Raw genomic sequence first — 16,559 nt, forward strand, 5'->3', positions numbered from 1 at the left:
AGTGAGCTACAAGCAGGAGAGCTAGTGTTCTTGGGTCCGTGAACTCTGAATGAATGACCGAATGACTATCCCTGACAACTTCCATGGGCAAAGACACACACAGGTTAGTCTGCATGGGGTTAGATACCTGGCTCCAAAGATGTGGTCAAGGAAAGGCAGAGAAGTGCATGAATATGCATGCGCGCACACACACACACACACACACACACACACACACACACACACACACAGAGAGAGAGAGAGAGAGAGAGAGAGAGAGAGAGAGAGAGAGAGAGAGAGAGAGAGAGAGAGAGAGAGACTGGATGAAAACTCTAAAAATGAGCTCCACGTCTTCCACATAGAACATTAACAAATAGAATCTATTTAAGAAATTCTGTTAAAAATCTATTTAAGAAATGCTTTAATAAATTACTATAATTTTTAATAAAATAAACACTTTTAAATGTAAATCCATACGCTTAAACCATGAGTTTTATAATGCTAAAATTTCATTTCTTCATTAGGCAAATAATGTAAATGACCCGAAAGAAATTAGTATCCTTAGGAGAAAAAAACAATCAGATGATTCAGGAGTCCAAAAGAACAATTTTCATAACACCTTACACCTGTGAGGACAGTAGATCAGGGTCTTTATGCAACAATGTTTAACAGCCACTATGTTTAGTTCAATACTTAACACTTATTGATATCTCTGACAATGAATATTTAGAAAAATAAATGCCAAAGCTTGAGACGAAAGCCAGAGTAGTCCTCATATCCTTCAGCCAGTATTCCCACAGGACTAATACATGGCTGGAGATTTACTCCATTCCCTAGAGACAGAGGCCAGACAGACTCTGGAGCCCCTCTTGAACTCTCAGAGATAGTGCCTCACCTCCCAGCCCCTCCCCCCCCCCCACATCTGATCAAGCCCTGTTGTAACAGGTGAAGAAAGAGTTAATTAATGAAACCAAAAGGGAGAAGAGTAACTAATTCCTTTCAACAGCAAAAATCTGACTTCCTCCCCAGCTGGAAAGCATAGAAATGCAGCTAGCTTCGCACCACCCCACCCCACCCCCCCCCCCCCCCCCCCCACATGTCATAGCCATTATCTTAAAAGGCCAAGGCCAGCTTCCTGGCTCCATCCACTGCTAGATGGGTCAGAGGACTGAGGAAGCGAGGTGGGGACAAGAGGGGCCATTAAAAGCTTAGCCATAGGGAATACTGCATGCAAAGGTTTCTTTCCTGTTGTTAAATTTCATGACCAAACTCTTGGATAGCTCAATTTGGAATGCTAAGCTGAGGCTGGAGCAGAGCTTCGTGGTATATCCCAAGACACTGAGTATGCAGGCAAACAGTGCTAAAGACACCTGCCCACCACCACCCCCACACCCACCCCACCCCACCCCCGCCACCTGTTGCACCTACTGCACCGACCCCATGGTCATGATAATGGAATATTATATGACTTGCTTCACTCAAAGTAAGCCTTGAGAAGCTAAGTTAACCGCCTGACTTAAGACTAAAGGTGTTCCGTACATCAGCTCTATTTCAGTAGCCCTAAAGGTGAAGGGAACAAAAGAACACCAAACAACCATGCATCCTCTCAAAATAAAATATTTACTGTGACTCCTGAAATGCCTTTTCACATGTCTCCAGGTTTCCTGACTTGGGGAGAAGGAAGTAACGAGATGCTATGGGAGAGGCTCCTCTTGTAGCATTTCCAGACAGGCTGAGAGCAGGAAACCCTTGCAATCTTCTGAGAGAGTCACCTCTCTCAAGACTGCCACATCAAAGGGAGCCAGACATTTCCCAAGGGCTGCACCGTGGCGTGAGGACAGGGCCACAGAGCTCTATCTTAGGCTTTGCTTAAAAGAATTACCCAAGGACCAAGAAGCTCAAGAGCATCGTGGGCTATTTGGATACGGCCTCTGCTCTTCCACAGACTGACCCTAGTCAAAGGGAAGTGCTGGTGTGCGCGTGTGTGGTACCCTGATGAAGATCCTTACTGTCTGGTAAGGGTGGCTTTTAGAAAAAAAATTCAAAGTCATTTTCCACTTGTCTCAAAACCCTCTGAGATGTAAGGTTGCATACAGATGAATGAAGAAAATACCTTTCAAGTTCCATCCTTTTCTGAAAGAAACACAGCATAATATGCCTGTGTCAGATATAATGCAGCTCCGACCTGGAGAGACAGCCCAGCAGATAGGAACACTGGCTGCTCCTGCAGGGAACCTGGGCTCGGTTCCCAGCACCCTCATGGTAGCCCGGGTTCTCTTCTGACGCCCCTCAGATAGCACACATGCACACAATATACATACATACATACATACATACATGTAAAACTCTCAATCACAAAATAATAGTAACAAATACATCTTACAACGCAGCCTTTATATTCCTGAGAAGCACGTGATATTACAGGCATCTCATCAACGAAGAGAGGGTTTTTTTTTTTTTTTTCACAAGAAAAGGTGGTGTGCAATTTTTAAAATGTAAAAGATCATAGTTTATGCTCTAAACACTGAATATACATTGTGTTGTAGTTTTTACTATACAAACGCTAAGGTACATAACCTTGATTACAGAGCAAAACTAACCCTTTAATGTAAGGCCAAAGCTGAGTTCCTTTGACAGAAAACTAAAGTTTTCCTGTAAATCAGTTCTAAGTCATAAGCCCTTGAAGGGGAGGTATACCAAGGAAGTCCAGACAGCTAAGTTATCCTCTCACAGTTAAATACTCGCTCTGACCAGCACGTGGCTTTTCACATCTGTAGGTTGCATCTCCCTGGAGCTGACTCCAAATCCCAAGCTCTCTCAGCTCACCCAAGCAAAGACAAGGCATGCAGTTCTTTTGAGGCGGTATTGTGCTTTGCACATGGGTATGTGACGTGTTAAAGTGTGAGTCTGGAAAGGAAAGAGCTTATGGGGGAGGGAGGAAAAAGAACTCTCCAGAGTCCTTGGCATTTCCCTATGCATTCCTGCAAAGACCTCCTCCCTGCTACAGATAACCTATCTCATCACAGAGACCTCTCTATAATTCACCACCAATCTCCCTTCATCTCAAAGATCCCAGGGTCTCAGACAGTAGAAGGAGTTTTATGACTCTCCCTAGCTCGTGGCGGAGTACAGAGAAATACAGAGCATCACAGAACAGGAACCCAACTGGGTAAGAGAAATGCAGCTCCCACCAAAGCCCAGACTGCCACGAGTCTGAGAGAACAGTTTTTATATTCCTTCTGGAAAACAGTTTTCCAACAGGCCACTTGTTGTCGGACTCAACAATTCCTGTGCCTGTTGCGTTTTAGGCATAACAAGTGGATGTGGCCCGCCACTTACCTTGCACGTAGACATAAACAGTGGAGGTTATGTCGATGTCACGGTAGAAGCACTTATAAGCCCCGGTGTCATTTCCGACCACTTTTGGGATTGTGAGCGTCTTGCAGAAGGCACTGTCACTGCACTCAGTCACCAACACCCTTTCCTCAGATTCACGCTCACTGTTGGGCCAAAGCCAATCCAGGTCTCTCTGTCCCCTGGAAAAAGTATTCCAGGAAGATATTAATGTGACACTCCGTGCCATGAGGCTATGACTAAGAGAACAAAAGATTTGGCTTTCATATGCATATAAACTATTCAAAAGACACTTTGAAGTCGATAGACGCCGATGACAGACAGTCTGCATGGACATGTCACCAACGATCAAACACTCTATTTCAGAAATCACCCACATGGTCATGTGTTTTCTGTTAGTTCATACACTCATTCTTTCAGTAAATATATTTACGAACGCGTGATTGCTGAGCATTATTAAGGACAAAAACCCAGCACTTAAAGGGACCAAGGATAACCTGCTCAGTGGTGGAGTGATGGCTCAGTGTACAACAAGAGCACTCTAATCTAGGGAGATAGACAATAGGCAAAGAAAAGGGAGGAACGTGACCATGCTGGCCCTGTGCACATTGAAGCAGGAACGGTAAGTGTGAAAGCCAGGGACCGTGCACATCTGGAGTATTGGAGGAGCGACAAGGAAGCCAGAGTCGTCATGCAGGTATAAGCAACAGGGAGTAAGAAGTGAGTACACAGAGACGCACAGTGCCCTGGAAGGGTCACATCAAACACACGTTACTTCTATTGTTTTTTTTTTTTTTCTCCACAGAGCAAAAGGAAGATAGCCAATATGAGTAAGGCAGTGTGACCCACCGAGCCTTCATTCAAAGAGATTGAAACTCCAATGAAGTCATAGCATCTGCTGTGCCCCGCCCAGCCCAGCCCAGGGTTTGTCCCCCTGCAGTCTCTAGAGGGAAGGTGAAGCCACTGCAGCTAGAAAGTGACCTTTGTGTCTGAGAATAGGTAAAGAAAAGTCCCTCAAGACCCAGCTATTCCTCTCCTTGGAATATACCCAGAAGATGCTCCAGCACACAACAAGGACATATGCTCAACCATGTTCATAGCAGCCTTATTCATAATAGCCAGAACATGGAAACAGCCTAAGTGTCCCTCAGTAGAAGAATGAATAAAGAAATTGTGGTGCATATACACTATGGAATGCTACTCAGCTATTAAAAACAAGGAATTCCCAAAATTTATGGACAAATGGATTGAACTGGAAATGATCATAATAAGTGAGTTAACCCAGAAGCAGAAAGAGTCAAATGGTATATACTCACTTATATCTGGACACTAGCCTAAGGGGCATGTCCCATGAAAGTATTCACTTACCAGGAAAGTGGGACAGAGGGGAGAAAATCCTATTGGGACTCTAGGTGAGAGAAACATGGGAGAATGGGGAAATAGAAGGATCCAGAGGGTTCTAAAAACCTACAAGGAGAACATTATGATGGGCGGGTCTGGGCCCAGGGATCCCATTCAAACTATGGCACCAGCCAAGGACAATACGTGCTGTAAACTTTGAACCCCGACCCAGATCTAGCCAAAGGACAGGACATTCTCCACAGTTGAATGGAGAGTGGGGTCTGACTTTCACATGAACCCTGGTGCCCCATATTTGGCCATGTCCCCTGGATGGGGAGGTCTGGTGGCACTCAGAGGAAGGATAGCAGGCTACCAAGAAGAGACTTGATACCCCTATGAGCATATACAGGGGGAGGAGGTCCCCCTCAGTCACAGTCATAGGGGAGGGCAGTAGGGGAAAACGGGAGGGAGGGAGGAATGGGAGGATACAAGGGGTGAGATAACAATTTAGATGTAATATGAATAAATTAATAATATATATACATATAATCTAATTGAACTCTGAAAATTTTCAGAGATTACAAATAAATATGAAGACATTTACTATAAAAGAAAAAGAAAGAAAAGTCTCTGAGAACTCCATAACTTAGCGAAGATAATTAGCTCCTGCTCCAGCTTTCTGGTTTTTGTTTTCCCCCAAAGGCTGGGCATTGGTGACTCTTGTGGACCTTAGACAAGAGGCCTGGGGTTTGGTCCACCTACAACAATCTAAAATAGACCTGAGTAGTTCTGTGGGCCACATGCTATCCTTCCAGTATAAAGCAATAGCCACAAGCTGCCAGGGCTCTTTTTGGCACCAAGCATTCTTCTCAGATGGCACCATTGCCGGACCCGCCACCATCTCCACCAAAACACACTGGCCTGCGGAGACCACACACCCACCAACACTTCCTTTCCTGACTCTTGGTGGAAAGACAAAATTCTTAGGCCTCTTCTTGTCAAAGAGGTCTGTTTCCTAGCTTATCCAGCGCCAATGGCATGACTTCTTGCTGGCAAGTGGGAAAGAGGCCCAGACGTCAAGCCAGAGTATGAAGTTTGTGGTATGAACAGGACATATGGTCAGGAATATTACTGGATAGAAAATTAGGTTGCTAATACAGACGGAGCTTCATCTATAGAATATAGCTCTTATAAAAGGGCTAAAAATATGTCCAGAAGCCATTCTGAGTGACGTGAACACGGCTTGAACTTTTAACTGTATTTCATAAAGATATGTCCCTAACTTTACTGATTTATCAATAATCATGAGTGTCTATTACATGTCAGTTTTTGACCATGTGTGCATGTGCGCACATGTGTGTTGTTGCACTTTTGTGAAAATGTTTGTACATCTTGGAAAAGGCCCAGCAGAAGAGTACAAGAGTTTGAAAAGGCCTCTTTCATTGGTCCATTATTACAGGAGTTCTTAGAAGCCTCGTGACTTATAAACAATTGCAACAATACTATTATAATTCTGCTGTAATGGAAATTGTTGTGACCTCAGTAAACAGTAAGTCCTTTTGCACAGGAAATCGAAGTCGAAAAAGAATCCTTACCTGCAAGTAATCTGAAGGGTTGTATTTGCCAAAATTGTAAGGATGGCTTTCTGTGTGCTGAGCTTGGGTGGATGGAGGGAATCGCCAGACAAACCTAGAAACAAATTAGATAAAAATCTGACCCAATAGGAAACACCTTCCATAAACAATGCACACTCCGAGTTTGAAAAGGCCTCCTCAGCAATTCATTGTGTAAAAGAGGGATTTACTTTGCCCCATTCCCAGTAAAAAGTCCACAGGCTCTGTCATAACAGGAAGAATGGGCAGATGGTCACAGACCAGCACAACAGTTCTGCAGTTCACGGCACTAGGGTGGAGTTCCTGTTTTCTTGTGTTGCCAACTTCGAGGTCTTACAAAAGGATACGGGACGTTGAAACCTGGTGAACCTCCATCTGATGATCTCAAGCCCTTGGGAAAGGACCCTCTGACATTTCTTATTCAAAAAAAATAGGATGCACACATCTAATTAAATTGCTGATTAATGAAAATCCCCAAAGAGATCTCTACACAGCTCATCTCCATACCCCTGAATGGGACAGGAGCCACTGTGACCTTGTCCCATTGTCTTTTATAATGCAGTGTAACAGACTTCCTTTGGTAAAGGAGCAGCAAAGGCTGAGGTTGTGGGTCTCACAAACAGCACATCTAAACGGGCGGAAAGGAGTTCCAGAGGAGAAACATCTCCCAAGTTAATGCATGCATGCATATTAATAAGCTTTTTCTCTGAGAAAAACTAAAAATACTGTAAATCTAATAAGCTACAGTGGGAGGGGTCCCAACTCATTAATCAAAGCTCTGAGCTCCTACCAACACAAAGCTGGAGACATAAGACCCTTCTTACCTAAAGGAGTAAAATGCAGAAAAACATCACGAGCCCCCACACATCACTACCAGGTCATTTCACAGTAATATTACTAGTTTTCAGTCATCTAACTGTAAAGTGCTACCAGGTGCTTTAAAAACGCAGAAGTTGCCCATCATGTTAATGGACATCAAAATGTTCCAGCTCTCAGCTTACAAAGGAACTGACTTGCCGAGTGTGGTGGCACACTCCTGGGAACCCAGCGTGCAGCTGAATGAGACAAGAAGCCTTTAAGTTCAAGGCTAGCCTGGGCCACATAGTAAGACACTGTCACAAAAGAAAAGAAATAGCAATTAATAATACCAGGCTTTCCAATTCATGCCAAATAAGAACAGATGACTCATAAGGCCTCAGCTGGCATTGACACTGTTGGACAAATAAGTGAACGTGAACAAATAAGAGGCCATGTGAATATAGAAAGTATAAGTAAACAGCCAAAGCAAATAACCAGTGCCGTGACACTGTGGCCCCTATGTGAACAACTGGAGACAGGCGGTTAACTGACTGTAGGGGTTCTCACACACCTACACAGATGTGTTAAACAATCTACAACCATACCACTCCGAATACACCCAATCTAGTCAGATGCTGATAGGTTGCTGATATAACTATAGATTTACTGATTAATAACATATTTTTAAAACATTTGAAATTAAGTGGCATTAATAGATCTCAGAAGCTAGTTGTATCGTTAATGACTTCTGTTTTGGGCAGTGGTTTATGGTGTAGTTAGACATTCCTAGACCAGCAAATATGCCTTTTTAAGTGGCATTTACACTTAATGTGTAAATTTACACTGTGGATGTGTTACAGCTGCCCTGTGGGCCACCCTAAGACAGCTATAGAACTGTGTAGTTTTGTCCAATTAATAAATATAACACTTTTCAATAAGAAAGAAGTCATCGTCCCTAACATTTTCAAGCAATTAAAATGTTCGTAAAGAAGTCTCCCGACAACGGAATCTTACTTTGTTTGAGAAATGGAAAATAAAAACAATTTGCTTGATAAACAGATTTTAAATAGGACCGAGAAACACTAAGCTGAAAACAATAGCTGGATACGACTCATAGGATGAACCAAGTGAGAAAGCACCCATTAGTGGGGCAGATGTGTGAGGAAGTGTGTAGTAAAAAGTTAGCCATTCAGTAAGCTGCGCCCACTCCGCCAGCATCAGTGCCAGGAAGCGAAGCCAGGGCCTGAGCCATCTACCACTGATTTACATGCTACAGCCACTGGGACCCTCTCGGCGACTGTCTCTGTGATAAAGTACGGCCATGGATTATCTTAGAGTGCAGACGCGCCAGCCATGTTCATCTTTAAAAGACGCCCCATTCATAAAACACCAAATACAACGCCATGCTATTCTAAGGCTGTGTCTACAATCAAATCTAGTCAACAAGGTTATCAACAATAACTGGAGTTATACACCAATGACGAACACTCCACTGTCCCCCCACGCCCCCCCTCATTAAACTTCATTCGCTTTCACGGGCAAGCTTGGGCCCTCCTCTTTAGAGAGCTCATTCTGGCTGTAAGAGGTACATATGCTACTACACAATAAAAGCCTTTTTATTTTCAAAACCCACAGCCAACATTAATTAATTTGTGCACTGTTATCCTTCCCGCTCAAAGACGAGATGGAAAAACAACAGCGCCTCTGTCTCTAGAATCCGATGGCACCAATTATAGTCCAATCCAATTAAGCAAGTCACACACTCCAAAAGGGCAGCCTCCTCTGCTGTATTCTGGGAAGCAGGCTCCTGTTAAAGTGCTGCACTACGGATACTCAGAGCGACTCACTTCTTTGTAGGACACAGGGCAAGCACATGTTCCATGCTGTCTTTCTCTTCCCAGGAAGGAGGAGAGTGAGGGCTTGTCAGGGACAAATGAGCATCCATGATGGAGCTGGCCTGATGAACCAAGTCATTATGAGGAAAATTCAATAACGGTAGACAGATGATCTTGGTAATGTATGTCAGCGCCAGTGTTTTAAGGCATGCAATTCTCTTCTGATGCAAGGAATGTTTCTGCAGAATTGACTTTTTTTTTTTCCTGACTCTCCATTCCTCAGTGTGGTGGAAATTGGGAAATCTGAAAACTGTGGCTACAAGAAGGAAACAGGAGAGAAATAGAGGAGGAATAGGAGGAAGAAGAGGGACAAGAAAGGGAAGGGAAGGGAAAAGGAAGGGAAGGGAAAAGGAAGGGAAGGGAAAGGGAAGGGAAGGGAAAGGGAAGGGAAGGGAAGGGAAGGGAAGGGAAGGGAAGGGACAAGGAAAGTGACCCTATAACTAGGTGACAAACCCAAGAGATTTCTGAAACTTGGTTTCTGACGGCGAGTTTACCCCAGGACCAAACGCTTTGGAGTACTAAGTGCACAATTATTTTAAGACACCTGGAGAAGTTGTCACAGAAGAGGAGGCTGCCTCTTCTTCCAGCCAAGAAAGTATCAATTCTGCACCAAAGAAAGTTGCGGGAGAAAAGTGTCTTTCTGTGAAGAGACTTCACCTCATATAGCCAATGAACGTAAGTGCTGGTGGTAAAGGAGAGCTGAGCAGGAGGCGGGTTCCCTGCTCCACTCCGCGGCAGCCCAGCGAGGAGTGTACGATGCCATGCAGGCTTGCACTCGCTTCCAGGCGTTTTACCGCCTGTTCCTGCCGGTGGAGGCATCTCCTGCCTCGGCTCAGGGCGCCTTCCCACTCCCGCCTACCCAGCGGCCCGAGGCTGCGTTGGCTCCGCAGGACCCGCTCCAACCGAAGCCTCCGGGAATTAGAACCCTGGCTGAGTCGTTTCGGGAAGGTCTTTTAACCTCAGTTTCCCCATGGGTAAGTGAAACAACACCAAAGGACAGGTACCTAGAGCTTTCTTTCAGGGTTAGGTCCTCTTCCTCGTATCCCCACTCTCCTCCCGCACCCTACTTCTCTGCCTTACTTGCAAAGAGTGGGCTCCTTACCCACAAAGGCGGCCCGGGTCTCCATGCAAAGCCACAGAGCGACAGCTAGCAGCGCCTTGCTCTCCATCCTGTACTTCGCGCTGGGCACAGAGCCCAGTGCTCAGGCACAGACTCTTTCTCAGCCCTGGCCCGCAAAGAAGTCGCAGGAGCGGTTTGCGCCCCTCAGTGCAGTACCGGGGAGAGCGCCGGACACCGGCGCCCTGGCTCCAGCCGGGGCTGCAAGCGGCGTCCGCGGACACCGGGAAGCCAGGTTATCCCGGCGGTGGAACACAATCTGGCCTTTCCTGTAGTGCTAGGTAGCGAGCTGAGCAACCTACTCTCTTGGGGTCCCGAGGACACAGTGCAGAGAGCGAGAGCAGGCTAAACACTAGAGAATGGGGGCGGGGTCATTACCGGGAGGGGCGGGGAGTCCCTGCGTCCGGCCACGCCCCTCACTGCTTACAAGGTTTGGGTTTTCCCGCTTTCCCACGCCCTCTCCCCCACTAGCCCGGAACTGCGCCGCCCGGTAAGTCCCACCCGGGCGAAAATCTGGACGCGTTTCGGTTTTTGGTGGAAGTAAAATGTAGCCAGGAACCGACCAGGAGACACATGCTGCCCTGGAAGCATCACCAGAAACACAAGACCCGCTGCGCCCTCATTAGGTTCCTCCAAGCGTGGAACCCCTTCGCTGTTGCAGCTGGGGTCCAAAGGCACCAAGAATCCGCGACAGGTTGGAGCAAACATGAAGATGTGAATGAATGCTGGACCTAGATGGCCAGGGCTTGGAAGTTTTGTTTTATGGTGCTTTGGCCAGCGGAGCCATATTTAAAAGCCTTAATCAGAGATAGGCGCTCATGCAGGTTGCCAGTGTCCCTACTGTTTTCTCATTCATCTGAAGACTTAAATCCTCTGAAGTTACCTGCCTAGCCCTAGAAGACATTTTGGTTGGGAACTCCCGCCCGGCTCTGTCCAAAAAACGAACAAACAAAAAACCCTACAGCTGGCAGTGACTAGGACCCCCCCCCACGCCCCCACGCCCCCCCCCGCAACTGCACAATGAAGAAGACCGGTCCCTGTCCCGTGGCTGCTGGAGTTTCATGACCAGGGTCCCCTACAGCAACAGTGGCCAGGCCCCCTTTCAGAGCCTTAAGCAGAAGAGAAGGGGCTATTTCTCTCCAGGGGTGTCACTGTAGGAGCAAATGAGGCAAGCTGTCCCTGGGTGAACCGTGTTGTTGTTGTTGCTGTTGTTGTTGGTTTTTTTTTTTGTTTGTTTGTTTGTTTGTTTGTTTTTCAGCTTTGTAGACTTCAAGTAGCGATTGGAGAGGACGGAATGACCACTTTTGCCCCTAGTTTTTTTTTGTTGTTTTTTTTGTTTGTTTGTTTGTTTGTTTTTTTCTTTTTTTTTTTTTCATCCCTTCCACTCCAGGGAAACGACAACAAATACCTTGTAAGTCTTCTACTCCCAAGCTAAAACCAAATGCTTTTATAATGACTGGTTAAAGAACAGCCCTTCAACTGGACAAAGAGATAAGATTACTGTTTCGACATCTAGTCTGATCTACACTGGTGGGCACGTTTAATGTAACAGGATGCTTTTCTTTCTTTAAAGAAGGGAGAGAAACAGAGGTGTTCCTTGACCACCAATTTGACTAAATCGCAAGAGTGGTGCTAGAAACAGGTGCCAAGCCCAGGAGACAGTCTTATAGCCAAGTTCACAATAAATATCTCAACACAAAGTACATCTATATGGTGGAATTATACTTGAAAATAGTGGGAATGTTTGGTGTGGGTATCAGTGGTGGAAGCATGCAAATTCCATGCACATTTAGGTTTGTGTGTTTCCCACCACTCTTCTCCTGAAAGCTCCATGCTAGGGCTATTTGGCGACTTCATTTCTTTCACTTCACAGTGGACTCACGGAGAACATTCTGGAGGCTCTGACTTGTTCTTTTGACCAGCGTTCCACTGTGTAGGTGTACTCTTATCTGAAAGGTATTTATTTGTGAACAGAATACTTAAGGAAATGTCTCTTCCTGAAGAGTAAAACAAACAAACAAAACGCAAACAAACCTCAGCAAAGGAACCAGGAAGTGCTCTGTCAGGTTTGGGTAGAGGGAGGGAAGACGGATCCTGGCTTGGAGAAGGTAGGTTTTCTCCACCAAGATGCCCAAATAAAGTGTCTCAAAGGCTTATTTACAATTCTGGGCACTTCTGCTCCCATGTGTTACTTAAGAAGATAGTGTCTCCTCTAATACAAACCAGAGTTTGCAGGCCCATGGTCATAGCATCTTTGGAAATCATGCATCTTTGATGGCTATGCAACCCAAATTTGGCAGAATCTCTGTGAAGTCTACTGTATTCCCTCCCACTCACCTTGATAAATGCTTTGCATTTGTTTGTTTGCTTTGCTTTGCTTTGCTTTAAGACAAGATCTGTTTTTAAAAGGAACGAAGGAAAGAAAAGGAGCAACCACAGAGGGAAGGGCAGGGAGATGGTTGGTCCCGTTGGTGAAACTGCTCTGCAAGCAGGAAAACCTGAGTTTACACTCCCAAGCTCACATATAAAAGGCCAGGTGTGGTGCCAGGCTTGCTATCTCATCTCTAGGGAAGCAGAGCTGTGAGGATTCCCGAGGCCCATGATGACGGCTGGGGCCCCTCAGGCCAGTGAGAGGCACTGTCTCACAGCTGAAGCTCTTGAGAAATGATGCTCACATTTTCTTCTGTCAGGATGATCCACTCCATCAAACCTGGACCCCCACACACATCATGAGTGAGCACACACGCACATGCAAGCACTCACACACACAATTATTCGATAGCGTTCTCTATCCAAATAGAGGTGTGCAGTGGGACATGTCATAAACAGTACCCAAAAGGATCACACTTTATAAATTCCAACATTTAGGAAGTGCAAATATAGGTGGGAGAGAAGACATTTTTGCTTCTTACATATTAAAAAAATCCCATGGGGCCTCTCCACCAAAGTAAGGGATGCAGGCTATCCAGATGAGACCTGATAGGCTCTGGTCAGATGGTGAGGGAGGAGGACTCCCCCTCCCCATCAGAGGTCTAGGGGAGGAGACTAGGGTGGGAGAGGAAGGGAGGGTAGGAACAGGAAGCTAAGAGTGAGGATATTACAATCAAGATGTAATGTCAATAAATTATAATAAAAATATGTATATAAAAAACTATAAAAATTCACTTTCACAACTAAAATGTGACAAGCCACTCTTTTCTGGTGGCTGCTGTGGTTTCAAGCATCACCATTAGTCAGTTACGTATCTGCAAGACGTTCCCACATGCTAGTATGGTTTAATTGTTTTCCCATGGTTTGTGTGCTGGGCTTAGCAGATATAGGACTAACCTTGCCAGATGTTGGCTCATTTTATACCCAGTCCATACTCATGAGTACTGCACTCTGCGAGCTCTCAAGCACTGTTTTCTTCATACTGTCAGACCTATTTCTGTTCCTGAGTTTGTTTTATTGCATGTGCGACTTACATTTTTACCTCATGGTATATTTTTTTTATGTTTGAGGAGAAGGAGGCTCAGTTAGCTGGAAATCAGACCTGCCTTGCTTGTTCCATCGGTTCAGTTCTACTCTTAACATCTTACAGTGTAATACATATTTTTAAGGGCTTGCCATCCTTTTTGTAAAACCGATCAAACAGGTCTTTATCACGTGCTACCTGTAAAGGAAAAATCTTGGTAGTAGGGATACATGCACCTATGTACTCTCCAGACACCATAACCAAGGAAGAGTCTATTTGAGCTTACTGTTCCAGAGAGCTAAGAGTCTACCCTGTGGGCCAGGCATGGCAGCAGGAGCAAGAATCTGGGGTTCATGGTATCAAACACAAGCACAGCTCAGAGAGAGTGAGGTAGAAGGTGGGGCTTCATCGTCTCAAAGCCCTGCCCCCAGTAACGTAATTCCTCCAGCAAGGCTGGGCTTCCTAACCCCCCTCTGAAAAGCCCCACCAACTGAACATTAAGTATTCAAATATCTGAGCCTATGGGGGACATTCTTGTCCAAACCACTACATTCCCCATAAGTGACCCATTTTCTTAGAAAGATGGGGCCAAGAGGGAGTTAGAGGCAGAACTCTGAGATGCTGCCCAAGAAAGAAAGACATCAGACTTCTTCTACCCAAGGAAGCACACTCACTCACATTAGGTCCTCCTCTTCTACATAACCTTCAAATCACTAGTCTTCAGCACTGATAGAAGAATGATCTCTAGCAAACTCTGGGCATTTCTTATTTGCCTTTTACAAAAATGTCTTTTATCCTCCTGGACATTTTTCAACACAGGGATGAAATATGAAACCCAAGTAATGTAATGTGTTCTCTCTCTCTCTCTCTCTCTCTCTCTCTCTCTCTCTCTCTCTCTCTCTCTCTCTCCTTTTTCTTTTATATTTTATTATTTTATTTCATATGTATGAATCAATCCTTTACCCTATGAACCGAGTGTGTGTACGTGGTGTCCACAGAGGCCAGAACAGGTCATCAGATCTCCTGGAGCTGAAGTTACAGATGGCTGTGAGCCGCCATTAAGTGCCAGGACTTGGACCTAGGTCTTCTGGAAGAGCAGCCATTGCTCTTAACTATTGAGCCATCTCTCCAGCTATATTATTTGAACCCTCCCATAAAACTCAGCCAAGAAAGTACTTAAATTTAAACGGTAGCAATTAATTTACAGTAACATTACCCATCTTCCTTCTTAAGGCTTATCAGGCCTTCAAAGGACTGAATTGTACCCAGACATATCATCTGTATTCTAGATCTTTGCCCAGAATGTCCTCAGCATCCACGTTAACATCTATCAGCTTTTGGAGTTCCACCTTGGTTGAGGCCTTATCCAGCAGATGCTTCTTGTTGGCTTTGGGTCTTTAGCTCAACTGTAAGGACAGGACTTGCCAGATCCATCAAGGATGTGTACAGCAACTAGTCCTAGTTGCTTAGTTCTAGTAGTTTGCAATAGTGTTCACACCTTTACAGGATAAAGAGTGTTTTTCAGTAATGTTGCTTCCCCAGCATTGAGAGTTATTCAACGGCAACAGAAAACTTTTATGTTTTATGTACTCTCCAGGGTTCCCTTGAGGCACAAATAAGAATTCCCTTTGAGCGATGCTTCTGAACATTCATTTCTACCGTGTCACTGGCCCCCCATAATAAGCCAAACAACTCATGAAGGAGTGCCTGTCTCACAGACAGAAGTGCCCAAATAAAATGAAAACCACGATTTTTGGATGTATTTGATAATCAGCCAAAATTAGGTTATGTTGGATCTAGGCAGATGAGAGGCTCCGGGGAGTCATTTCATGCATCTGACAACATGATATAAATAACAGTTCCAGATGTAGAGTGAACAGCCCTAGTGGGAAAGTGCTGTGTCTAAAGTACCGGACAGCAAAAGTGGCCTTTGGCGTGTACAATACCTTCACCGTTACATCTTCCTCATCCTAAGAAAACATGGCCTTGCTTCTCCTCAAAGCTTCCCCACTGCCTTAGGAAAGTTCTTGAAGGAGAAGAGATCTTCCTTTAGCCTCTTCCCTCAAATAAGTTTGCTTCTTCTCTGTCTTCACGCTGCCCAGTCTGTCCTCGGCTCGCTGTCCATCGGCTTCCGGAGTCACATCTTCTGCTTCCGGAGTCACATCCTAGCTGAGGCTCTGTACTTGCTGTGCACCTATCTAGCCAGGGCACCTCGCTCCTTTTGGCTGGTAAGCTCAAGCGTAAGGACGGGATTCGTCGGATACATCTTGCTCACCCACCTTAGGCTCTCCCTCGACTTTCCCAGGGCTCGCATTTCCCTGCATCTTCATCTTCAGTATGAGGACAACGTGCAAGCGAAGCTGGACAACTCCGAGTCCTCTCGTAGCTCCAGCTTCTAGTCTCTGATCCTTGCTGGACATCCTCGTGGGTCTAATTCTCCAGCTTCGGAAACCCAAACATTCAGAGCATAACTCTCTGGCCCTTCATGCCCTTGCTTTTTCTTTCATCTGTCTCAAACTCAGCGTGCCCCTATATGGCTTCAGGGACTGTCGGATCGCCAGGCTTGCAGAGCAAGTGACTTTACCTACAGACCCAGCCCACCTTCCCTAACTCATTTCTGTTGTTGTTTTGAGACGGGGTTTCTCTGTGTAGCTCTGGCTGCCCTGGAACTCACTCTGCAGACCAGGCTAGCTTTGAACTCACAGAGATCTGCCTGCTTCTGCCTTTGGAGTGCTGGAATTAAAGGCGTGTTCCACTATGCCAAGCTTACTTTTTAATAGCAAGATAATGGTGATTTCTTTACACAAACACCAGAAATTTAGATTTTAAAAGTACTACTCAGGCACTACATAAACTGTTAATGGTTTTATATTTATTGTTAATGGTTAGATATTTATTGTTTTTGATATTTTAAATGTATTTGATTAGTTATGTTTTATTAGGTGATCTATTTATTAACATTAATCCAAGGCTTCCTATCCTACTACATGTCAAGATTTCCTAGGCTG

The 16,559-nt window shown here is 45.2% G+C and overlaps 1 protein-coding gene across 1 annotated transcript in view; it reads right to left on the reverse strand.

Moving 5' to 3' along the window:
- Positions 1-10,379, reverse strand: part of Kdr (kinase insert domain receptor) — a 44,808-nt gene extending 34,429 nt beyond the window's left edge. The window contains exons 1-3 of the mRNA XM_051170901.1: positions 10,083-10,379; positions 6,270-6,363; positions 3,319-3,515 (exon numbers count right to left, since the gene is read on the reverse strand). Of these exons, the coding sequence (XP_051026858.1) occupies positions 3,319-3,515; positions 6,270-6,363; positions 10,083-10,149 (358 nt within the window). The 5' untranslated portion in view covers positions 10,150-10,379. The remainder of the gene's footprint in view (positions 1-3,318; positions 3,516-6,269; positions 6,364-10,082) is intronic.
- Between the last annotated feature and the right edge of the window lie 6,180 nt (positions 10,380-16,559).

This window comes from Acomys russatus, chromosome 28, assembly GCF_903995435.1.
Source record: "Acomys russatus chromosome 28, mAcoRus1.1, whole genome shotgun sequence".
Taxonomy (NCBI): domain Eukaryota; kingdom Metazoa; phylum Chordata; class Mammalia; order Rodentia; family Muridae; genus Acomys; species Acomys russatus.